This window comes from Chanodichthys erythropterus, chromosome 9 (genome assembly GCF_024489055.1).
Source record: "Chanodichthys erythropterus isolate Z2021 chromosome 9, ASM2448905v1, whole genome shotgun sequence".
Taxonomy (NCBI): Eukaryota; Metazoa; Chordata; class Actinopteri; order Cypriniformes; family Xenocyprididae; genus Chanodichthys; species Chanodichthys erythropterus.
The window spans coordinates 773,509-798,701 of record NC_090229.1 but is presented as its reverse complement, the minus strand read 5'-3'; the positions used below and the strand labels follow the sequence as shown (position 1 = coordinate 798,701).

General features: G+C 38.0%; 2 protein-coding genes across 5 annotated transcripts in view; one reads left to right on the top strand and one right to left on the bottom strand.

Annotated features, from left to right (window-relative positions):
- mtor (mechanistic target of rapamycin kinase) overlaps positions 1-25,193 on the bottom strand; it is a 344,442-nt gene that overhangs the window by 210,823 nt on the left and 108,426 nt on the right. For all 4 annotated transcript variants that reach the window (XM_067394176.1, XM_067394175.1, XM_067394174.1 and 1 more), the window contains 3 exons: positions 18,053-18,195; positions 17,460-17,622; positions 15,902-16,047 (listed from right to left, as the gene is read on the bottom strand). In XM_067394176.1, coding sequence (XP_067250277.1) covers positions 15,902-16,047; positions 17,460-17,622; positions 18,053-18,195 — 452 coding nt within the window. The remainder of the gene's footprint in view (positions 1-15,901; positions 16,048-17,459; positions 17,623-18,052; positions 18,196-25,193) is intronic.
- On the top strand, positions 9,143-12,202 carry angptl7 (angiopoietin-like 7). Its single transcript, XM_067393404.1, has 5 exons — positions 9,143-9,669; positions 10,896-10,996; positions 11,081-11,275; positions 11,372-11,567; positions 11,647-12,202. Exons 1-5 carry the CDS (start codon positions 9,309-9,311, stop codon positions 11,814-11,816), a joined length of 1,023 nt encoding a protein of 340 aa, XP_067249505.1. The 5' UTR covers positions 9,143-9,308; the 3' UTR covers positions 11,817-12,202.

The window sequence follows — 25,193 nt, the reverse complement described above, 5'->3', positions numbered from 1 at the left end:
AGCTGTATTATAGTTAGTTCATAATAATAATATGCCTGCTGAAGAGGTGGATAGCAGAGGTCAATGATGATTATGTTTTAGAGGTGAACAGCATAACACTCCCTTGATTACATGACACAGGAAATGAATTGTGAGGATCAGTTTACTGGATTACATATGGATAAATCATTTATGATAAATACTGCAATATTTCATAAAAAAAAAAAAAAAAGTCAATTTTGATTTCATTTATTTTCATTTATTTTCATTGTCTAGACTTAAGACTGGACTTGGGCATACACAAACACAAGCCAAGCATAAACAAGCATACAACTTTCAAACATAGATGCCTGAATCAAAAACACTTACTTAGTGACATTTAGTTCATGGCAATTGCGGCAATATATATATATTTCTAGGTCCCTAAAACTTGCTCTATGTAACGTTACTCCACTGAAGACAAGTCAGATTTGCGAACCCATGTGCAGTTTATATACAAAAAATAAATCATAGTCATATCATAATCGTAGTCATAGAATGCATTGTTTGTTATATTTATAAGAGTATAAAAAGACACAAACTGCCAGCTTACTCCCCTCATGCAAATGCGTGCACTTTCAAACAAAGTAACCTTCCCACCTGAGAATTACACCTTTCTCATTGGTCAAACCAAAACTCTAAGGTGTGACTTTTGTGGATCTTAAAAGCCAACACAAGTTCCCTCCTCACTGGTAGTTGTTCTTCCTCATTCTACTGACTGCGGTTCACGTGAGACCTCAGACCTCTTTCACTTCAAGCCATGTGCAACTTCCTGGACCACAACAGGGTCAAATTAACAGCACAAGTTTGTCGTCATTTCTTCATTCAAAACAGAAGATATTGATTACAACTTCAACACCCTCAGACCGAACCATCAAGAATTTCTTCTGAGACTGCATATCTTGATGCTCTTCAACAGCTAAGGCAAGTATCATACATTTGAACAATAAACAGCGATTTAGTATTAAGTTATGAACCGCTTTGTTAACAAAGGTGCTTTATAGTGAGAAACTGATGGCTCTTGCAGCTTGTTAAATGACTCTTTTCATAGCTCCATTCCCGTTATGCTACGGTTTAGCATCTGGTGATGTAAATACTGCTTACAGATGACAATTTCACCACCACACAGTGATACAGGAGGTGAGGACAGTCTCCACCATTTATCTGTAGAAGGATGTGAGGGCTGAAATGCCAAGGCCAGCATGCATCAATTTCCTCAAGAAGAATAAAACGTTGATGGGACTTCTTTATCTGTATTGTTACTCCAAGCGAGCTCATTACTAATATGCACTCCCAAGTAGCTGGAGACCACCTCAACAGCTACTCCTCCAATATCTAGAGGAGCAGGGATGTTGCCACCTTTCCTAAAGTCCACAATAATCCCTCTTTTGTTTTCTTCACATTAATGCAGAGGATTGTGTATATTACAGCTAATACAAATACATTTTACTTGACAAGCAATAAAATACATATATATTATACACTGTTTTGTTAGCTCACAATACAATACACAAAACATATTAAAAATATTCAGTGATTTAACTCTCTTACAGATGTTGTTTGTGTTGCATTGACTGTCAAAGCAAGTTTCAAACATGCCCCAGTTAACTCCCTCGGGTCGGCGGTCACGCCGGCGATACCACCGCTGTTTTTTTTTCTTACCAGTGTGAAAGAGACTCAAAATACTCCAATGTTGCACATACAATTAAGAGCTATACACCATTTTAATCTGTAGAACATCGTCTTTTATTTGTGTACACTCAGTGTAAAAACAAAATGTTGTGCTTTTTGCAAAATAAAGAAAACTAACATGATGCGTGATCTCTCGTCTCCCTCTGAACAAAGTCCAATCTGACAGTTCTCAGAAAATGAACTGTAACTTAGTGAATACTAATCACAAAAAAATGAGACTTATGTCTAAAAAAACGTTGAAATGTCAGGTTTTAAATCATGTAAGTCAAATCAAAAACAAAAATTCTGTGTTTATGTAATCTGTATGAAAAGAAAGCCATGTCAGAAGTCTGTGATTCAGCTCATTATCCGCTAATGCGGCCACGCCCACGGAACGAGCGCTATTGTGAGGCAAATTCTGAGGCAATACTTGTATGCATCGTCTCAATCGTGTATTTATTGTCTTGAAAAGTGTTTATCTGGATGTTAAAGCCATGGTTAGCAACCTCTAGAAGACATGCCGTTAGTTCCTGGTTCCTGTTCTTCTTTAGATTAATTTGTGGACTAAAACTGCACAGAGCGCCCTCCGGCTGCAAGTATGAATTGAAAACACAGTATCCAGCGCTCACAGTGATGACAATAAATATTGAATAAATATTACTCCTCTGTATAGAAAACTGACATAAACATATGAGAATCCATCAATATTTCTACAAATGTGCATGCTTTTAAGCTAAAAGCCTATATGAAATGCCATAGAGGTAGGGCTGGGCGATATATCGAATGCTTTTGTCACGCGCATTTCGTCAGTAAAGCCGGTTCCCTGATTGCCGCTAAATCGCCATCACCTGCTTTCAAATGGAGCGGCATTTAATAGACAGAGCCGTAGATCACTGATAAGCCACGCAATATCGCGTTCATTATCGAAGGCGATACATCTGCGATATGAACGCGATATTGCGTGGCTTATCAGTGATCTACGGCTCTGTCTATTAAATGCCGCTCCATTTGAAAGCAGGTGATGGCGATTTAGCGGCAATCAGGGAACCGGCTTTACTGACAAAATGCGCGTGACAATCGCATGCGATATATCGCCCAGCCCTACATAGAGGTAACATAATTGTTCAGACACTTTGCATCAGAGAAATACATTATATTTTAAAGTATATAATAGAATACCATTATTAATTTGTAATAATATTTCACAGTATTGCAGTTTTTACTGTATGTTTGATATACACCATGATGAGCTTGAGACATGACAACAGAGGGTTTTTTCATAGCCTACCTGACTGAAAGGCCTCATTATTTATGCAGGTCATTAGAGCTCTTTATGCGATTCTTTTGTCTTCTCAGGTGTGAATTACAGCATTATTCATGATGATTCACGCCTTCACGCATACTGTGTTTCTTGACAAAATGTGTCTTAGAAAATTTAAATCTCTCTATTGTTTTATATGAACAAGCAGGCAGCATAAATTTTACCTCATTTTGAAGCAAAAACTCTAGTCTACAACCTCCAATACCCAGAACTCTTGTGAACACAAATTTAATATATATTTTTTGGCTTTATTTCAGTGATTTAAGTTTTTGTTTTTTCAATAACCATGCATAAACGTTATTCCTTCAAAAACACAAACATGTACATACATGTTCCTCACATATTATTGTAGCCTAGTTTGTGCTGAATACAGTGTAATGACAATTTTTCCACTAATATGTTTATGAACAACTGAAAAAAGCACAAATGTCAGGGCATGTCAAAACTTCTCCAGGGCCCCAAAAATCCTCAGACCCCTGAGGGTTAACCTCCACATAAATCTAGAAACTTCATGTAACAAATCTAATGTGGCATCATTAAGAATTATAAGAAAAAACCTTCTCATAAGATACTATGATATTCTTCTACCGAGTAAATGCTCAATAATTTTTTATTTATTTATTTATTTATTTATATATTAATTTGGGAATACTTCTTTATATGTAGCTTTAGAAACAAAATTACAACATCTGTTGACTCTTCTATATTGGTTTGTGCATCATATGTTTGACCACTGACAGGCTGTAGCACCTCTCATAGTTACTCTGTTAGAGAGTATTTAGTCAAGAGTAGGAGCTAAAATAGTTCAACAAAACAACAAACATAAACTTAGTTCCTCAAACTGCCCCTGACATGAGAATTAATTTCTGAAGTGGAAAATTGGAAAATGTAAGTAATCAGAAGTGGTCACAGAAGACACCAGATGTAAACAGTGTAAACAGTCTCAGCTAACTACTTGTGATTAGATCACACACAACGTATTTCATTACTAGGCGTAAACAGTATCTTAAAGTTTACTGTGGTGTAAATGAAAAAAAAAAAGAAGATGATGAAGTAACCAAGAAATTAAAAAAAAAAAAAAAAAAAAAAGTTGCACCAACCTCAATGTGGTTTCAACAAAAAAATATGACATTTGAGAATTGGCGCAAGCCTCACCCCTAGGGTCAGTATACAAACATATATGACAGTGAAATGCTAAGGGTCAGCCTGCACATGTCTGGCTGAGGATGTGAAGATAATAATCTTGATTCATTTCATGGTAAAATACTCACAGATGTGCCGACTCTGAAAATAAATTGTTGCAGGATGTTTGGAAATAAATAAGCAAGATACAGCGACAGACGATATGACGTCAACGCCTACAGAGTGTTTATGTCATTCATTTGGTAATAAATGCGAGGTGTTAAGAGAATCTCTAGCGCCATCTGTTCCACTGGGAATGGTGATGTGAACAGCTACAGAATCTGCTTTCCTGAGTTTTGATTAGTTAAGCCGGGTGCACACTGTGCGATTTATCATAGTCCTTTACGATTGTTGCTTGTCAGACTATACGAACATGATCCTCATGTCACACTGTGGGATCTCAGCTGTCATTTATGTGCAACAGTCAAGACGCATTAAAAAACGGACACTTATATGAAAACTTGTCCTGAGATTTACATCATAAACACATATACATTCGGTGACTGTGAGCTGCATTACACACTAGACTGAAATGGTGGCTAACAAAGAAATCTCTGGTGTTAAAGGATTAGTTCACTTTTAAATAAACTTTTGCTGATAATTTACTCACCCCCATGTCATCCAAGATGTCCAAGTCTTTCTTTCTTCAGTCGAAAAGAAATTAAGGTTTTTGATGTAAACATTCTAGGATTTTTCTCCATATCATTCATTTCAATGGGCACCAAACGGTTGAAGGTCCAAATGGCAGCTTCAGTGCAGCTTCAAAGGGCTTTAAACGACACCAGACGATACCAGACGATGAATAAGGGTCTTATCTAGCGAAACGATCGGTCATTTAAAAAAAAAAAAAAGTTTACGTTTTATAAGCACAAATGCTGGCTTTGCTCTTTTCTCCGATGCGCGTTCGTGACGTCACATAATACGCAATTGCGTTGAAAAGGTCACGGTTGACGTAGGCATAGCAACCACAGTTTCATTCCCTCAGGATTGTGTATAGGAAATCTCTGAAAAGTCACAAATTTCTGTCCTGACAAAAATTTTCTTTTAGGCTTTCTAATATTAAAACACCTAGGATAAGCACACCTTTCAAGCGTGAGTTTAAAATATTCTAACTGACCACCAGAGTGAGTTTTTTTAAGGCGACCCTTATTTTAGAACGTTTGCCCTTATTGTTTCCATGGCGACGCGTGTGTGTCACAAGCACTGAACGTAGCCACAATAACACTGTATGAGAGATGGATCACTATTATTTTGTTTTTCCTTTTTTATTTAAAACATTCGCAAACTTGCTTACATGTCTTCAACTATATGATATTCCGATTCTCAAATATGTGTGTGTGAGTGAGTGTGTTTTGTCGTTTAAAAACATTTATAAATGATCTTTATCTTGATCTATAATGCGAGATGGGCGCCGCCATCTTAGTTTGCACTGCAGTTCACAGAGTTCTGTCAGTCTGATTTACAGCAGGTGAATACATCAGTTTCTCCTGAAATATATGCAAGTAAGTGGCTGGTGAACTGGAAGAATAAGAGAGTAAACTTTATAGTTACTTAGACCCATTATGTGTGTCTGATATGAATAAATGTCGGCAAATTATATTTGAATTCACTGTTTATTGATGCTTCCACTGACGTCTGACATCAGTGTGTATTTTATAAACTCCAAATGTATTGTTTATTGGTGCTTATGCATATTTAAATGTCTGAAACCTTAAAAGAAACATTATGTGGCTGAAAACACTGCATAGCTGTGATGACAAGAGAGCGCACGTCCGTCTCGCAGCCAGAGCGCGAAAGCACAGTTTGAATCTAGCAGTTATGTGACGTCGCTGAACGTTCTAAATCCCATATGTGGAACCGTACGCCCAGGGGCACAGAAATAAACATCCCATATGTGGGAACGTACCGCTCAAAGGGTTAAACAATAAACTGACACAAAGACATTTGAATATGTGTATACGATCCTCCTTCCGCACATTTGTAATGTAAACACTGACTCCATACTTCCGCCTACGTCAACCGTGACCTTTTCAACGTAATTGCGTATTACGTGACGTCACGAATGCGCATCGGAGAAAAGAGCAAGGCCAGTATTTGTGCTTATAAAACTTAAACTTTTTTTTTTTTTTTTTTTTTTTTTTAAATGACCAATCGTTTCGCCGTTTGGTGCCCATTGAAATGAATGATATGGAGAAAAATCCTAGAATGTTTACATCAAAAACCTTCATTTCTTTTTGACTGAAGAAAGAAAGACATGGACATCTTGGATGACATAGGGGTGAGTAAATTATCAGCAAAAGTTTATTTAAAAGTGGAGTAATCCTTTAATTTTGATCATGGCTTGTCTTGAAGTTCTGTCAAAAGAAACTTTCATGTCAGCTTCAGAGGCAGACAGTCGGATAGCTTTGGGACTTGAAAGATAAAAATGTAGCTCATCAACCTGAGTACATTTCAGCAGTACTAAAGAACGTTAATTAGCAGACACTAGGGGTCTCACAACAGTCTGAAGCTCACCAAAGCTGCTGGGAAAACATCTGGATGCCTGGCTGTGGCCTATGGCAATCAGACAACATCCTCACTGACTTCAGCTGTGCTAATAGTACCTTTGAGTTGGGGAGCACATTCCTGAATAATATATTTTCTGCAATAATATATATTCAAAAACAAATCTGCTTTACTCTTTTAAAAAACGTACACTAGTACGCAAATTTCAATGAAATTGGTAATACTGTTATGTACTCATAGTGTTTGTGTAAATACAGCTCATTGTGAGACAGGTGAAAATGGTAAAGAAGCACAATAAAAAAGAAAAAACGGCTGCAAAAAAAAAAAAAAAAAATGCATGCAAAGACCCTAAGATGTTTTGCCACATCCCTTTTTTCCATACTTTCACCAGACACTTGCAGACTCACACAGCAGTTGACATCGTAAACAGCTTCTTAACACCCTCTCAAGAGTATCATTACTGCTACAAGAGCATGTCTTGTCTATAAGTGTTTTTTTTGTTTTTTTTTGGAGTCAGCTCCCTGACATCTGTTTTCTTTTGTTGTCTGAACGAGAGGGAACATAAACCTGTGATCAGTGTTGTCACGATACCGAAATTTCAGTAGTCTGTACCAATACCAGTAAAATTTCACGATATTCAAAATTTCATCTGTAATGGTACCATAGCATTTTTTTTTTTTTTAGGGTTAAAATAAATAAATTTATGTTTATTATAAACATTAATAGTACATTAATTTGGCATGCAGCCTTCAAATATTTGGCTGCATGCAAAAATTTATTAAACAAAACAATCCATTCTATCCTAACTCTCCAAACTAATCCGTGACGGTTACATTGGTCTATATTTCATATTTCCAATATGTACATATTTCCAGATGCAGACCCTTTGTGTAATGCTGTGGGCTTGCACCGACATCATTAGTTCATATGTTTTGGAGCTGCCCAAAGCTATCAATATACTGAAACAGTGTTTTTTTTATTTTATCAAGAATACTGCATAGGCTCATTGATTTAGATCCCTTGATGGTGGTTCTAGGAATTGTAGAGTCAAACATAGTTAAAAGTGCAAAACAGAGAATTTCTCAATCTACTAACATGAAGATTAATGTTATTAAATTTGAAACAAAAAGATGCACCAACGCATATAAATCTGATAAGGAATAATTAAATATTTGGTGCTAGGGAAAATTAGCTTCTCCATGAAAAAAAGAAGAGAAATATTACAAAATCTTCAAAATTACAAATGTTTCATAGGTTAATTATATTAATTTTAATGGTAAAGGTTAAATTGGTCACATTAGTACAAGTAATAAGTAAACTAAGAAAAGGAATAAATGAATACATAGAGTGTTGAGGTATCCATGAACTCATTTTATGAAAAAAGGTATCCAGGGTCTTGCCTTAATAATATACGCGTCAATGACTTTTTAGTCAGTGTGCTAAGTGTTAGCTAATTTAGTCTGAAGTACTGCTCTAGTTCATTATATTGAAATCTCTATAAAGATATTAAAGAGATAGTTCACCTAAAAATAAAAATTCTGTCATTACTCACCGTCATGTTGTTCCAAACCTCCAAGACCTTCATTCATCTTCAGAACACAAATGAAGGTATTTTTGATGAAATCTGAGTGCTTTCTGTCCCTTCATAGACAATCAATCATGTCTATTCAGAAAATTTGGACTAAACCTGCCAATATGGATTAGTTTTACAATATATTAATGAACTTTTTGATGCGTCAAAGTGTCAGTTGCGTAGCTGTCTATGTAGGGACAGAAAGCTCATTTTTGGGTGAACTATCACTTTAAGATATAGCAAACATTAACATCATGATTGTCTGTAATGCTCTTTTGAAACAATGTGTGAAAAGCCCTATACAAATAAAATCAACTTGGCACAATGGATGTCATTTGGGGAGTCCAAATTTTTGTGGTATACCACTTGAAAAAAGTTTGAGAACCACTTTTTTAAATCTAGTCAAATCTAATAGCATCTCACATGGTTATCTAGCACTTACTCCAATTATTACAAGCTGGTTCTGAGAAATTAAAAAAATGGAAAGAAAGCACAGCTTCCTCTCTTGAGTCTTCCTCTTTGATAAGAGGATGTCACACAGAAAACTACTTTTCTAAAGAAAAGATCAGAATTTAAGACAGTGAATAACCTTCACAGAACAAAGCCTTCATGCAATCTTCTGTTTATTATCAAATTCCGCTTGTGCAGAATGGAAGCATTGAGAGGTGCATTGCACATGTTTGGATGGGTGGGACTAGACAAAAGGCAGAGGAAAATCTTTTGCAAGGGGGAGAGGGTGAGGAGGGCCAAGTGGTGGTAGGTGGTGGGGGGGTCAATGACTGTGGGCCTGACCAAAAGGGGAGGGCACAGCACACGTGAAAAAATATTTAAGGCCCTCGGTGTGAGCAGACTGATTCCGAACAGCAGAGAAGAGAGACCAGAAAATTTTCTACACTTCATTCTAAAGAGTTCTTACATTTTTCTTGTGCCACTGTCATCTGACAAACATTCGACAGAGCAACACAGCCAAGCTCGATCAGCATCTCCCTCAAAGCAAGATTACTCAAACTTTCTCCGCACATAAGAATAACGAAAAGCATGAAGATAATGGCTACAGCATTGGCTCTTTTACTTGTAGTCCTGGGTCACACAATGGCTCAGAGTGGCCTTAAGAAGAACTTGGCAACACCCAAACAGGCAAAACCAGCACAATGCTGTGATGAGGTGCGCTCCTTGAAGGTCCAGGTGGCCAATTTGACCAGCATTTTGGAAGAAATTAACAAGAAGCAGGAGTCTGATCTTATGAAGATCGTGCGGCAGATGATGAAGCTGGAAAAGCTTAACCAGCAGCAAGAGTCCCGTGTCACAGAGGCTGAGAGCAAGTATTCAGAAATCTACAATCAGATTGAAATCATGCAGCTGCAGGCAGCCCAGTCTGCCCCACAGCAGAGCACTTCAGGTGAGTCTTGACACAGATAACTCAACATTTGCTTGAAAGCTTTTTTCAAGCACACACCATGTGTTATTCTACTCTCCGCAGGGTCACAGGTCACATATGCTGGCTGTTGACATACCTCAGAGCGTCAGTGATTGTCCACTAAAGTCATGGGATAATGTAGCCCACCTAGTTTGAATGAGAGTTTAACTATGTTAAAGAAAGTCTGATGTTAATAGGGCTTGGACAATTATTCTAGTTATAAGTATGGTACCCTGTATGTTCGTTACCCAGGCATTATTCATCATAAAAATGAACGTCTTTTCTAGCAAAATCAAGCAAGTATTAGCAGAAGACTGTTGTTGTACTATTCTCTTCATTTAGACCAGCATTTAATTTAAATTACATTGGCAGCCATTCACAACTCCAACTCTTTTGATCTCCACACTGTTGGGGAAAGGAGGGTGATTTCTGAAATCTTTCTCTGAATGAATTTGCAGTCTTTCCTGTGAAACTGCATTTCCAAATTCTACTTTGGAAACAGACCTCTACTTTGGAATGAAGAATAACAGCTCAATTATCATGGTACACCATCCAGATAGCATCAAGATTACAGAAAAGTGCAGTGTACTATAATGTGAGACAAGAAAATCAGAGAGAAAAATAAAAACAAAGGTTTCTGTAGTTTCATCCAGACAGAATGCTCTAATGCATTTACATGGAATTCTTTAGACACATATTTTTCATTTCACACTTTAACATGGTTGTATCCAAAGAGCTCTGAAATGTCTGGATAGCAGTTGGAGGTAATTAGTAGATAATACTGGTTACCTTGCGCAGGAATGTCTGGCTTTACAACAGTAGCCAAGTCACAGCAGGTAATATGTGCTTCTTTCTTTGAACCCACAAGAACGAAGGAGCATTTTTTCCCTCAAAACAATTAGACCATTCATCTTTCAAACCAGAAAGAGATGTTAAATGAAGCATGTTGATGTTTAATACCCAATTAGTTATTTGTCAGGCTGTGTTTCCTTTTCCTACAAGCAACCGTGCACACAGTGAAGCTTTGTTAGGAATGTGCTAGTTTCACAGACCCACATAGTCTAAAGTCAGCAGGAGTGCACACTAATTTAAGTTTCTTCATTTGGTTTGAAGGTGGATCCTGATGGATTCCATTAGGTTTAAATCATTTGTTTTTCAAAAGCACCTGGTTTTTGATACCCTAAATCAAGGAATTTTCTCTCCCTTAGATGCAATCTATGATTGCGCATCTCTATACAACAAAAACTACAAAATTTCTGGAGAGTATAAATTACCAAAAGATGAATTCCTTGGAACACCTGAACTAAATGTAAGTCTGAACCTTAGTCTTCATACAAGCAGCAACTTCAGTTTAAAAGAAGATTTGTCATTAATCCCCAGATTGTTTCTTCAGGTATATTGTGACATGGAAAACAATGGTGGTGGCTGGACTGTCATTCAGAGACGCAAGATTGGTCTGACAAGCTTCAACCATGACTGGAAGCAGTACAAGAATGGTTTTGGTACAATCCGTGGTGACTTCTGGCTCGGCAACGAACACATCTTCCGTCTGACCAGACAGCCCACAGTGCTGAGAATAGAGATGGAGGCAAGTATGCACCAAGCACAACATACTATGTAGAATAACACAAAGTAACACTTCATCATCTTTAAAGGTGCATTTTTTTCATTTATATTCTGCTAGGACTGGGAGGGTGAGATACGCTACGCTGAATATGGCTTCTTCACACTGAGCAATGAGATGAACAGCTACAAGCTTTTAATCGCCAACTACAGTGGGAACGCTGGCGACTCTCTGCGTTACCACAATAATACCAACTTCAGCACTAAGAACAAAGACAATGACAAGTGTGTGGACAACTGCGCACAACTTCGCCAAGGTAAAAAGAAACACCACCAGACATGTTTCTGCTGTGCTAATGAAATTTATGACTTAACCTTAAAAGCTTTATTTCACAGGTGGATACTGGTACAACTGCTGCACTGACTCCAATCTTAATGGTGTGTTTCACCGCTATGGGTCACATACCAAGAATCCAGATGGCATCTCTTGGTATGGATGGCACGGACCAAACTACTCACTGAAACGGGTAGAAATGAAGATCCGTCCCCAGAGCTTTGTACCTTAAAGACTTGCCAAAACCAAACTTATGTTCCTGCTCACCACTAAACCTTGGATCAACATATTCTACAGCTTAAGCTGGCCAAACATTTCAGGAGGAATACATTTGTAAAAGTGTTTTAAGATATATGTGATAAACGATGTTTGACTGTAAATTGCATTTTATACAAGGTATTTATCTCTTAAATATTTTATTTTCTTTAGCCTTTTCTGATGATTATTGAGTACAGCAAGACTAAGCAACAAGCTGATGTAAGCCATTCACAAAATATGTTCAATTTTGTAAAATTACAAACAATTTGACAGTTCAGAGACATTATGGTAAGTTCACTGGTAGAGTCAAATGAACTCTGTAAAAAGTAAAATATTGGATGATTAATAAATTGTATTTTTAAAAAAAAAAAAAATAATAATTTTTTCTTTACCTAAATTATGTGTCTGCATTGGTGCAAAATGAACTAAAACAGTCAAAATGAGTATGTGACAAACATGAAAGAAAAATAAATGAAATACACAAAAACATTACGAAACAGCAGTGAGACTGCCTCCAACTAGGAGTACTAAAAGTACTTGAATGGCCACCCTATACATGTGACTTTGTCAAGATCAGGTCACACAACTATTTCAGGGAAAATAAAATAGTGAAAGCACTTTAGTTATGCAGATAGCATGGCCATAAACCTTCAAAAGGCAAACACAAAAATAAATAAAGATAACATGCAAAAAGCTAATAAAGAGCAACTAGCAAAGGTAAATGGTCAAAAACCCATCAAAAAAACAAACACAGATATTAAACTAAAAACATAAATCTATTAATTCCTTGCAAAAATACCCAAAACCTGGGTCAACATGAGCACATTACGCATGATCATTTTAACTGGTGCAGAATCCCTGGGCATTTTGTGAGGTCCAGCTGAGGTTACACTTCCAGGAACTGCATGAACTTACATGACCTTTCAGTGCATTGGAGAACTCCCTGTGCCAAACTGTTTGACACACTTCATTTCTCTAAGCCGTTCTTCATGTCATATAAGACCTGGCACGAAACCTTGGCTTAACTTTTTAAATTGACTACATTAATTGAGTTCTTAATAAAACATTGATCTATACTCTGTATATAATCTAGTTGTTTTTTTTGTTGTTTTTTTTAAAAACATTTCTTTAAAGTTTTACATCTAAGGGGTTTGCCACTCAAGAGCCCCTTTAAGCAGCAGCCAAGCAGAAACTATGTGCTTGTAAAAAACGCATTTTGTTTAACAGAGAGCACCATTTAACACTTACATGCAAAGCAAAATTGATCATCATCATGCACAGAAAAAATTAAATGTACCAGAGCAATACGTAAAAGGGCACTGACACTTATATAGAAATGATTTAATGGCACAAAAGTTAAAAAGGAACCATTAACTATTTGATTACCCTCATGTCATTGCAGACCCTTATGAGGTATTTATTAATCTTGCAGGTATATTTATTAGGCAATAAAACACAGAAGTAATTTTCAAAAAAAAATGTGATTTATTCTACAATAATCACATTGTTTTTATTTGACAAGCAAAACAAACAAACAAAAACAAGACGGATCACAAGTCACAGAAAACAAATTAGACTTTTTCCTCCAATTGTCCTCAGCATTGCTCAGCGTCTTTGTTCTTTACCACACAAAAGAATATTATACTGACAAAACACAAACAAGTCCAAACAATACCAAGGACCCAAGAGACAGAACTCAATCAGCACCAGGACTGAGGACTGGCTAAGTCTTCAAAGAGTATTTGAAATTCCATGAGAAACGCCTTATTACCAATTCAGAGATGCATTATTTTGACAAAGGTGGACTAAATTAAGTAAAAACATCAACAAACACTGGCATACACAGAAATGACCATTCCAAATAGCAGCAGCACTGCACTTATAAACACTACTCTATTAGGCATTATTGGTTAGAACTTTGATTAACCAATTTTTATGTAGATGGTACTCAACCAGAATGTTTTTTTGTCACCGCGGGTACCGTCGCAGTTTGCAGCAGGAAATTCATTTCTGCTCTTGACCGCTAAGTGGTGCTATAACCATAGATTTTCACATGTTATGGAGTGTACGTATCACAGCTCATTTTCGCAAGTAGCAGTCAACTGCGCAATGTGGAGATTAAAAAAAAAACTATCAATAAGATTTTTAAAAATCACATTCACATAACCACATTTGGTAAATATAAGCATTCGTTTAAGCATTTGCTGTTTAGAATTAATTCAAACAGTACTGTAAATGTCGAAATTGTGTTTACTTTTTCATGGACTGCGTTTTTAAAATCTGAAAATGGCTGTGCACCGATGCTCCCCATTCAACCTGATGGAGCTTGAGAGGTCCTGCAAAGAAGAATGGGAGAAACTGCCCAAAAAATAGGTGTGCCAAGCTTGTAGCATTATTCTGAAAAAGATTTGAGGCTGTAATTGGTGCCAAAGGTGCTTCAACAAAATATTTAGCAAAGGCTGTGAATACTTATGTACATGTGATTTTTTTGTTTGTTTGTTTGTTTTGTTTTGCCAAGATTTCAAACAAAGTTCTTTCACATTGTCATTATGGGGTATTTTTTGAAGAAAATAATGAATTTAATCCCTTTTGGAATAAGGCTGTAACATAACAAAATTTGGAAAAAGTGAAGCATTATGATTACTTTCTGGATGCACTGTAAAGTTCAGATTTGGATAATAATGTAGGAAGCAACATGGAAAGTACTTATAAAGGACAAAGCCATCTGACTGACTAATCAGTTACAGTATCTCTTCTAACCAAATAAGCAGATGTTTTCAGTAATAATTTAACATACTGTTTATGTTTTGCTGCAATCAGGCTAATGTAGATCATAGCTTCTCAAAAAGATTAATCAAGCAAAAGAAAGGCATTGCTCTGAAATGAGCAAGGAAGGTGAACTAAGACATTGAGTGCAATCAGACTAAAGAAATCTCTGACCACTGATCATCAAAAAGGAATCCACCATCATTAGAGAGTGAACTGTGCTGAAGAGGAATCAATGAGAGGTAGGAAGCAGCTGGGATGCATTGAAATGATCTGTGAGCACTGTGAGTCCTCTGAAATTAAAAGCAGCTCCATGGGAGGGAAAGGCCAGATATAAAAAAAAAAAAAAAAAAAAAAAAAAAAAAAGATGAAAAAAGGAAGGAGCCCAATTGCAAGGCTAAAAAAACAGATCTATGACTCTGTAATGTTGCAGTGTAAAATAAACATATGGATAGAAACAATGATCTGTGTTATTTGCTAGACATTGCTATGACACTAGGATGATCTCAAAATAAATGAAAATTAAGATAAAATTCTAATTAAGCAAAAAAGTACGAAAGACTGCTTTACTGGGAACACGGTCACCACTGCCAGACTTACCATTGGGCTGGACTGGGCTTCAACCTGTTTACATTCATTTGATTTGTTCACTTACATGCCAGTTAGAAGTTTAAAATTGCCCCAGTAAAGAGTTCTTGTTTTTATATTTATAGCATATGATAGTTTTCCATATTTTAAAAACTCTGTACGAACCCTGTTAAAGGTGAATTTTGCAGAAATTTTCAGTTACTCTTTGTAAACACAACATTCAAATTTGGCACCAACTTAAATTTGGCACCAACTTACAGGTGGAACACCACCAGAAGTGCACGCACCTGCCCCTGACATGATATCAGTTGCCAGAACACACATCACATAGATAGTGAGTCAAGAGTATATCAAAGAATGTGTTTATCATGCAAAAATAGCTTCTTTTATATATATATATATATATATATATATATATATATATATATATATATATATATATATATATATATATATATATGAATGAACAGTTACGCTAATAGTTAGTTGCTGATTTTTCAGTGAGTTTAACCATCTTCAGTCTAGCTTGCTAATAAACAATAGTTACCTGACATCATAAAAACATAAAATCTGTTGAGTAACAGAGCAGTCAATAAAGCAATAGCAACATTAGCAAATTGTTTTGTTTTTTGAACCAAACTAACTGAAATGAAGCCATCTAGGCATCTAGACTATCCTCAGATTCCAAGAGTGTTTGTTTCCTACCTGATTAGAGATTCTAAAATGAGTGGTGAAGGGCCTTTTTGAAACTCAAGTTCCTTGTAGTGCAGGGCCTTGGCATAAGCCCGACATTTAGCAGCTCTCTCCCCCAGCAGAACAATCCCATTGTCATCTCTCAAAGGAAGTGGGCCCTAACAAAATACAGAAAAGAAAGATTTTAGATATAGAAGAGAAGAACTGAATGGAGTAGCATATTAAAACAGAACAGAGCAGCTGGCCCCGAAAATGTTTATATAACAGACCCTCAATGAGTAAACTCTTCATTTCACAGCTCTCAAACTTTATTGCCCATTTGCTATGTCACCACTGAAGGGTGTGAGCTGTATTTGTTGTGCTGGAATAAAACTGAACAAATGTACCATTCATTCGGACTTCAACACAATGAGATCATTCTAAATATGGAAAGAAATGTAATTGTCCAAATGCGCAGGAGAAGAGCGATCCTTTCAGGCTTAATCGTGCTGTCAAAAAAGAAATTATGTACTTTTATTAACATGAATGACCTCTCTGGATAGAGGATACAGACACAGAACTGGAAAAAAAATTCAGTATATCTTGCATTTAGTTTCAAATTTCTTTTTTTTTTTTCTTTTTGGAATGAATGAATGAAGAGAGAATGCATGTTCTTTTCAAGACAGAAGTGTCCAAACTTAAAGAGTTAGTTCAATCAAAAATGAAAATTATGTCATTTATTACTTACCCTCATGTCGTTCTACACCCGTTAAGACCTTCGTTCATCTTCAGAACACAAATTAAGATATTTTTTTGATGACATTCGATGGCTCAGTGAGGCCTCTATTGCCAGCAAGTTAATTTACACTTTCAGTGCCCAGAAGGGTACTAAAAACATATTTAAAACAGTTAATGTAAGTACAGTGGTTCTACCTTAATATTATAAAGTGACGAGAATACTTTTTGTGTGCCAAAAAAAACTAAATAACGACTTTTCAACAATATCTAGTGATGGGCATTTCAAAACACTGCTTCGAATCTTTTGTTTCGAATCAGCAGTTCGGAGCGCCAAAGTCACGTGATTTCAGCAGTTTGGCAGTTTGACGCGATTTGAACCACCGATTCGAAACAAAAGATTCGTTTTTTGAAAAGTCTTTATTTTGTTTTTTTTGTTGCACAAAAAGTATTCTCGTTGCTTTATAACATTAAGGTAGATCCACTGTACTAACATGAACTGTTTTAAATATGTTTTTAGTACCTTTCTGGGCACTGAAAGTGTAAATTAACTTGCTGGCAACAGAGACCTCACTGAGCCATCGATTTCATCAAAAATATCTTAATTTGTGTTCCAAAGATAGAACAACATGAAGAACGACATGTAGAACAACATGAGCGTGAGTAATAAATGACATTATTTAAATTTTTGGGTAAACTAACCCTTTAAATGCTGTATTTATGCCTTATTTTCGGATGTTTTTAAAAGCCTTTACTCTCCTGGCTTGCAGGGTTAGTTATTAGATCAAACGTACGATGTGGATCTGACATTATGCCTGCTGTCAAATGTCTAGAGACTATAGACTTATAGACTGACCTTATCGCTGTGCTCCATGAATTCTGCAAGATTGAGCAGTGTCTGTGTGACTTCAGCAATATCCTGAGAAGTCAGAGCAAGCTCAATACTGCGTATCAGTTCATCCTGCTGGTCTTCACTGAGCTCTGACCAGCACGATAAGAATGCAGCATTAAAAAGATCCCTACAGAGAGACAACATACACACAGGCTTTGATAATTGTGCAGGGTTATGTCCATACAGTAGTTGGTGCATATTACTTCTGACCACAAAATCTATGTAGGGTTTTCCTGTGGTATTGTCCAAACAACATTTAGCAAAGATGATTGTGCTACTATTTGAATGAGATGGCACTTTGCTGTCACGTTGTCAGCCTATCACTGCAGGTATGATTACAGATTTAACTGGCCCTGTACGTTTCATTAAAAAGTGTTTGACGTGTGTCATTTCACATGTTAGCCAGATAGCCCATTCCTGTTCCTGCCGAAAGAGATAATACTCCCAAAATTAAGGCTACTGAAAATGTTGGCAATCACAGACAAATTCTACAAAAATTATGAGTTTCTCAAATTGCACTTTGACAGAAAAACAGAGACTGAGGAGGTAAGGTTTACCTAGCGAGTGGTATATATGTTTGCGCCAGAGACCAGCAGGAGCGCAGGGCAGGTGAAGATGATTCTTTTAGCAAGACCACACTGAGACGTCTCAACCACTCCAGCCAGTCATCTTTGGACACCTTTCTGGCTGCACCCCAAGCCTGAACATAGCAGAGAAAGGACTAATAAACAGACAAAAGAACCATGTGAGCTCTGTTCTAGTTAGCTGCATCAAAGCGTACTACATAGGGAGTTGCCTTCTGGAACTGCACATGTGACCGATTTGAAATGCTCTATATAGACAACAACTTCACCACATAAATAGTGGTACTCACAAAGTGCAGGGGAGATTTGCTCCATAAATAATTACAATAGTTTGATGTTAGCATGTTGTTAAGGTAATAGTACACAATTAAGATTTAAAATACACTGAACACACATACACCCACCCCCACACACACACATTATATATATACAGTATATCTCTTCATACTTCATACCACAGTATAGCTCTTCATACTACATACTATGTGTGTGTGTGTGCGTGTGTGTGTGTGTGTGTGTATATATATTTTGATTGGTTTGTTCAGGGCTGTCACATAGGCCGTAATAAGCTTGCTATGGTTGCAGTCAGTTGCCCCAGCTTCACCCCAACCTGGCGCTTTATCGCTGCAAATGTTTCTATTTACAATGTGATTTTGCAGCATTGAGTACTGTAGCCAAGCACAGACATTACTGTTGAAAATAATGGCCAAACAGAGGTGTTTAAGTTACTGGTTGGTTGTGAGACTCAGTTCAATATTCCTCAAAACACTGAAAAAGTTGCTGTTTAGAGCCAGTTTAAGTCCTATGTTTAAGTCCTATGCTCACAAATCCTCTCATAAAAAAAAATCATAGTGTAGCTGACATTTTATTAAAAGATTTATTGTGCACTTTAGTCAGATTTTTATTGATTAAAATGGGAGTTTTCGCAAGTGTGCCGACCTACAGCTTCAGTGATTAAGGGAGTGCTTGTTAATTGCTTACTTTGTGTAATTCATTCATAATTTGAAGAAAAGTTCTTTTTCTTCATGAGATTTTGTGACTTTTCCTACTTCAGTACATAAAGTGCTGAACTTTGACAACTGATTTTTAAACCTGGTGATTTTATAATGTCTAGTCTAATTATAAATTCAAAAGTAAAACTGGTTTGAGAATGGATATGGGTAATATGAGCCAATAAGTGCTCATCTGCAGCCATCTACTGGTTATAGTGGTATTTTTTTCATTTTTAAATAAAAGTGTTTGTTTTTCATCAAATGTTGGATTTCCTACATCTTGAAACTTTCAGTTTAAATGGGGAAAGTCTCTGAAGGATAACTAATTAATGTTTTTTGTCATCATATTAAAAATAATACATTTTAAGTACTGGAATGTCCAATTACATTTACAATTATATTGTGTTTCTTATTGAAATGTTCCCATTATGTTCAAGTCTGAATTGCAATCAATAAGACTGGTTCATTGGCAAATTAGGTAATTGTAAAAACTGCATTCAAATATAAACACTGCATTTACTTTGTTTTAGTGTTCATGAAAGGGTACTTGAGCCTTATTGATATAGTTGTGGGGGTACTTGAGGCTAAATATGTTGGGATCCACTGGTTTAGATTATTTAATTTGAGGCTAAAAAGGTTGGGATCCACTGGTTTAGATTATTTAATCTGTAAGTACTAAATAGCTATATCCATATGTAACGGTGGTGGCCCCCAAAACAACAATTCACGAGTAAGAGAGTTCAATAAATGTTTTTTTTAATCACACTTGTTCGGGCGCCAGGCAGGTATAGGCCTGCCAAAAACAAAAACAACAACAAAAAAAACAAAAAAACAGGATAGCTTCAAATAACCACCCGTTACGTCCAACAAACAAAATATTCACAGTCTTTTGTGAATATTTTTCTCCCACTCACGTTTACTTAAATGAGATTACACAATAGAACACTCACCAATAAATAAAAAAAAAAAAAACTTAGTTTGATACAAAACTAAATAAAGAACAATACTGCCACAATAAAAAATAAAATAAAACAAACAACAACAAAGTATGAATATATATATTATCAGCCACCAACAAAACAAAGAACAGAAAAATGATTTCCGACCATGCTACTTATTCTCGTTGTTCGTGGTTTGTATTTAGATACGAGCAGATATGACACAGTTCATTAGCATGGCTTTCGCAACAGTGGATATACACATGTCCGGTTTAAACCCAACTTTGTCCATGTAAAAAAAACAATGAATAAGTAGTTCGTAGAAGGGGAATCAAAAACAAAATAAATATAAACAACTAGACTTGAACAGTTTGTATGTGTGCGCGTGTATGTGTGCGTGTGTGTATATGTGCATGTGTGTATGTGTGTCGGAGAGCGCGTGTGCTAGATTGTTTGTGGAAATGAATGAATGGCTTTGCGTCACTGACCCAAGCGCAGCTGATCACAGGGCTAATGAAGAGTGTCTAGGGTCCATAGTGGACGCAACGATGATCCTCGTAACGACCGGCTTTCCCATTTGGACAGCTTAGCGATGCTTAAACGTGAAGGTAACTTTACCCCCGTTCACACGCTCAGTGCAGCAGGTCTGGAAGCGGCCGACAGGAACATGAGCCACATCCCACACGGTAACTCACTTGACTTTTCTCCCACCACTCTCACTCACCCCTGTTTTCCCTTTCATGCATTAAAAGTGAAAGTAAATAAGTGGCATCCGAACCCGGACTTTTCCGTTCTGCCACACTCTCCCCTCCTTGAGAAGACAACGCATAGTTGTTAAGTTGTTAAGAGGGAAACCCTCTAAAACCCAAGGAAATCTTCATCCTCGTCTGAGGTCTCATGGAAAAGTTCCCGGAGGTTCTTCAGAGTACGTTCTTCCATTTCTTTTGCAGTAGGGAAACAAGGTTTCACATTGCATACATGCACAGTGCGCACGTCTTCTCCTGTGGTTTCCAGCGCAACTTGATAGTTGAGAGGCCCCAACTGTTGAATTATACGATAGGGCCCTTCCATTCCGGTGCCAGCTTAGCACTAAAGTTGCGTTGTGCACTGGATTGAGGGAAGTTTCTAACCCATATGCGATCTTTCTCCTGGAAGGAGACATCTCTTCTGTTTTTGTTATAACTTCTCAACTGCCTTGTTTGAGCTCTTTTGCAGTTTTCCTCTGCCTTTCTTTGTAGTTGGGACAATTGATGAACAATATCATACGAAGGACCAGAGGGTGAAAGGTTGTGTCCATGCAACAATTTGTCCACAGGACTCTGAAGTTTCCTGCCCAGATGGAGCTCAGCAGGCGTCATTCCAATTGTTTCCTGAACGGCAGTATTGAGTGCAAAACGAAACTCGGGAAGGTAGAGGTCCCAACCTTTGTGATTATCTTCTACGAAGGAAGCTATCATACACTTCAGAGTACGGTTGACTCGTTCGGTCATATTCGTTTGCGGATGGTAAGCAGTGGTTAATTTGTGTGTTACATTCCACTTTGCACACAACTCAGTGAATACTGCAGACACAAATTGGGTTCCTCCGTCTGACAGGATGTAATCAGGCACACCCCATCGAGTCAGCACTTCTCTCCGCCAGATTTCAGCAATAGTCTGAGCAGTGGCTTGCCGCATGGGAAATAGCTCGACCCATCGAGAAAAATAGTCAACAATGACGAGTAAGTACTCATGTTGTTTGGTGCTTTTTGGCAGTGGGCCCATTACATCTACTCCCATCATTTCATTGGGTCGTGTTGTAGTAATTGGTTGAAGTTTTCCTGCCAGTTTTTTTGTTGTCACTCTTAAGAGTTTGACACTTTACACACCTCTTAACATGTTTTTTTAAATTCGTCCACATGCCAGACCAGTAGGCAACGTCCTGTACTCGCTTATACGTCTTGAAAATTCCAAGATGTCCACTCATGGGATTTGAATGATAGTATTGGAGAATTTTGGGTATAAGGCTGCTGGGAATGACAACACGGTAATGGACTCGGCCATCCGTCAGATGAGTGGTGTGATACAATTTGTCTTCTAAAACTGCATATTGTTCCTTCTCTGCGAGTTCATTCTTTGCTAATGCCTGAAATATTTTTCCAATTTCAGGATCCTGATGTTGTTCTTCCCAGATGCTTTCCGGGGTGATTGGAAACTCTGACTCCTCTTTCTGATTGGTGTACACACTACATCCAGGTAGGTAGTTCATTCGTGAAAGAGCATCAGGTGCTACATTCAACTTCCCTTTCCTGTACTCCATCACAAAGTCATATCTTTGTAGTCGAAGAGCCCATCTGATGAGTCGACTGGTTGTTTTTGTGGAACTTATCACCCATTGCAACGAGGAATGGTCAGTGATTACCGTGAACAGTCGAGGTTCTAAGTAATGCTGCCATTTATCCAGAGCCCATACCACTGCAAGACATTCCTTTTCAGTGGTAGAATAGTTTGTCTCAGCTTTATTTAGAGTCCTACTGGCGTAAGCGATCACTTCCTCCCCACCTTGTTCTTTCCGCTGAGTTAACACAGCACCCAAACCAGTGTCGCTTGCGTCAGTGTACACTGTAAAGGGAAGTTGGAGATTAGGATGTCCAAGGATAGGTGGTGCTGTAAGGCATGCTTTTAAATACTCAAAAGCTTGTTGGCATTTTAACGTCCACTGAAATGATTGTCCTTTCTTTTTTAGGGTGTTGAGAGGATCAGCGATCCTGGAGAAGTCTGGCACGAATCGATGGTACCAACCAGCCAATCCTAAGAAGCGTTGGACTTCTTTCAGATTCCGTGGAACTGGATAGGTGCGGATTGCTTCCACTTTGCTTGGGTCAGCGGTAATCCCCTTTCCGTTCACTACGTGACCAAGGAAGTTGATCTCCTGAAGACAAAACTTACATTTCTTTAAGTTTAATGTCAACCCAGCTGTTTGCAAGCGTTGAAGGATGGTCTGGATGTCGAGGAAATGCTGGGCCATAGATGGTGAGTAAACGATGATGTCATAAATATAGACAAAACATATGGTTCCAAGCAATTCTCTCAGGACTATTTCCATCAGCCTTTGAAAGGTTGCTGGGGCATTTTTCAGACCAAAAGGCATAACATTGAAATGGTACAGCCCCCCTGATGTGATGAAGGCGGTCTTCGGCTTGCTCTCAGGTTCCATGGGTACCTGCCAGTAACCGCTATTAAGGTCAAGAGTTGAAAAAATGGCTGCACCAGAAAGCGACTCCAGGATCTCCGTGATGTTAGGGATTGGATATGCATCACTCTCGGTGAGGGCATTGACCTTTCTATAGTCAACACAGAACCTGAGACTTCCGTCTTTCTTGGGGACCAAGACAACTGGTGATGCCCATGCTGAATAAGAGGGTTCTATGATGCCAGCTTTTAACATTTCTTCAATCTGCTCCTTTACTATGGCTTGCTTTGCAGGTGTGAGCTGATAGGGCCGTTGTTTAATGGGTACAGGATGACGAGTGTACAGGCAGTGCTGAAGAACAGTTGTACGCCCAGGTCGGCGTGTACAGACCGTTTGATGGGACTCCAAGAGGTGGCGTAGCTGAACTTCATCATTATGAGGTAAAGTCGCTTCTTTCAATGCATTTTCAATTAAGACTTGATCCTCTGTAGCAGTAGAGTCGACATCTCTAGATGCCCGTAGAGGTTGTGAAGGAGGAACAGCACTTAGTAAGGAAAGATTTTGTTGGGAACTCTTATATTTCCTTATCTTTCTTTGGCATGGAACTTTACTTGCAGGTATACTCGCTTGTCCCAATTGGAAACAGTATTCCTCCTCTGGAGCACATTTGAATGAGTATTTCCTGTCCGCGACATTAAGTTGGAGACCACTCAGGAAAATGAAATCTAATCCCAACACGGCTACATAGGTCAGGGAGGTGGACGTAAGGACTACAGCCTGCATAGAAATATTTGCGTTATGCAGGGTAATCTGCACATTTATCCACCCAAGTGGAACTTCAGCCTCACCGTTTGCTAGGTATAGGGGACCTAATGTCCAAGGATGGAGACTCTCTTGAGGGGTAAGATCCTTCCATAAACTCTCATGTATAAGAGTATAGCTAGCTCCAGTGTCCACAATAGCTTTACCTTTCCAGGTGCCAATGGTGATAGGGACTACTAGCTGTTGGGGTACTGTGAACTGTTTGTGGTCAATACCCTGGTTCGTTTTCAGACTGGAGGTGATAGGTGTTGCAGTTGTGGCTGAGACAGTGTTGTTGGAGGGTAACCCACCCTGTTTTGGATTTTGGGGAGGTTGTTTGTTGTGAGAGGGTTGAGGCTGATGGGATGGCTGACTTGAAAGAGATGTAAAATGAGGACAGTTTCCTGGGGAATGGTGTCCTTTACACCGCCAGCATTGAACTTGGGACTTGTCCATAGCACGATTAACAGGAGGTCGTGGTGCCATAGACTGTTGTTTAGGATGTATGCCTCTATCATACCTGAGTTGCTGTTCGTAGTCTTTTTCTAATTGATGACCCAACTTCACCAATTCTTCCACTGTAGACACCCGACTGCGGAGCTGACTGGCGAGGTGAGGTTTAATATTTTTTAAAATCATTTTTATAATTTCACATTCTGATAATGTGCTCTTCCATCTCTTGCACAATGCTCGGTAGGAGAAAGCAAAATCTCTGATAGGTTCTCGTTCTCCTCGAGTCCTAGTTCTGACTCGCTCTGCCAACTCGTCCTCATAGTCCTCTGAAAGGAAAGCAGAGAGGAAAGCTGCTTCGAATTCAGTCCAGGAGAAAATGGAAGAACGAGCGACTTCCCACCAGTCACGAGCAGTTCCATGTAAGACTGTGCGAAAAGTAGCCAGAAGATCCACATCCGACAAAGGGTGTAATGCCAAAAAATCCTGACATCGAGTTAAATAACTTAAAGGGTCAGCATCATCGGATGGTCTTCCAAATGTGGGAAATGTTAGTCGAAGATGATCACTTTTTGCTGCCGTAGCAGTGGAAGATGTGGTGGCGTGTACTTCTGGGCTCGGTGGTGAGGAAAGGGAAACTGGTGTCGACAAGGATACCTCTTTTGGTTGATCCGTCATCTCTTTTCTTTCTGTTTCAAATTGTTTTGTCAAGTCTGACTGGAATTTTTGAGAGTTAGTGCTAAGCTCCTCCATTTGTTTTTT

Excerpts from the sequence above, each read along its gene's own strand:
- angptl7 (XM_067393404.1), top strand. The coding sequence starts at position 9,309 with ATGAAGATAATGGCTACAGCATTGGCTCTTTTACTTGTAGTCCTGGGT. Across the intron at positions 9,670-10,895 it reads CCCACAGCAGAGCACTTCAG|ATGCAATCTATGATTGCGCA; the intron begins GTGAGTCTTGAC and ends TCTCTCCCTTAG. Across the intron at positions 11,276-11,371 it reads TGCTGAGAATAGAGATGGAG|GACTGGGAGGGTGAGATACG; the intron begins GCAAGTATGCAC and ends ATATTCTGCTAG.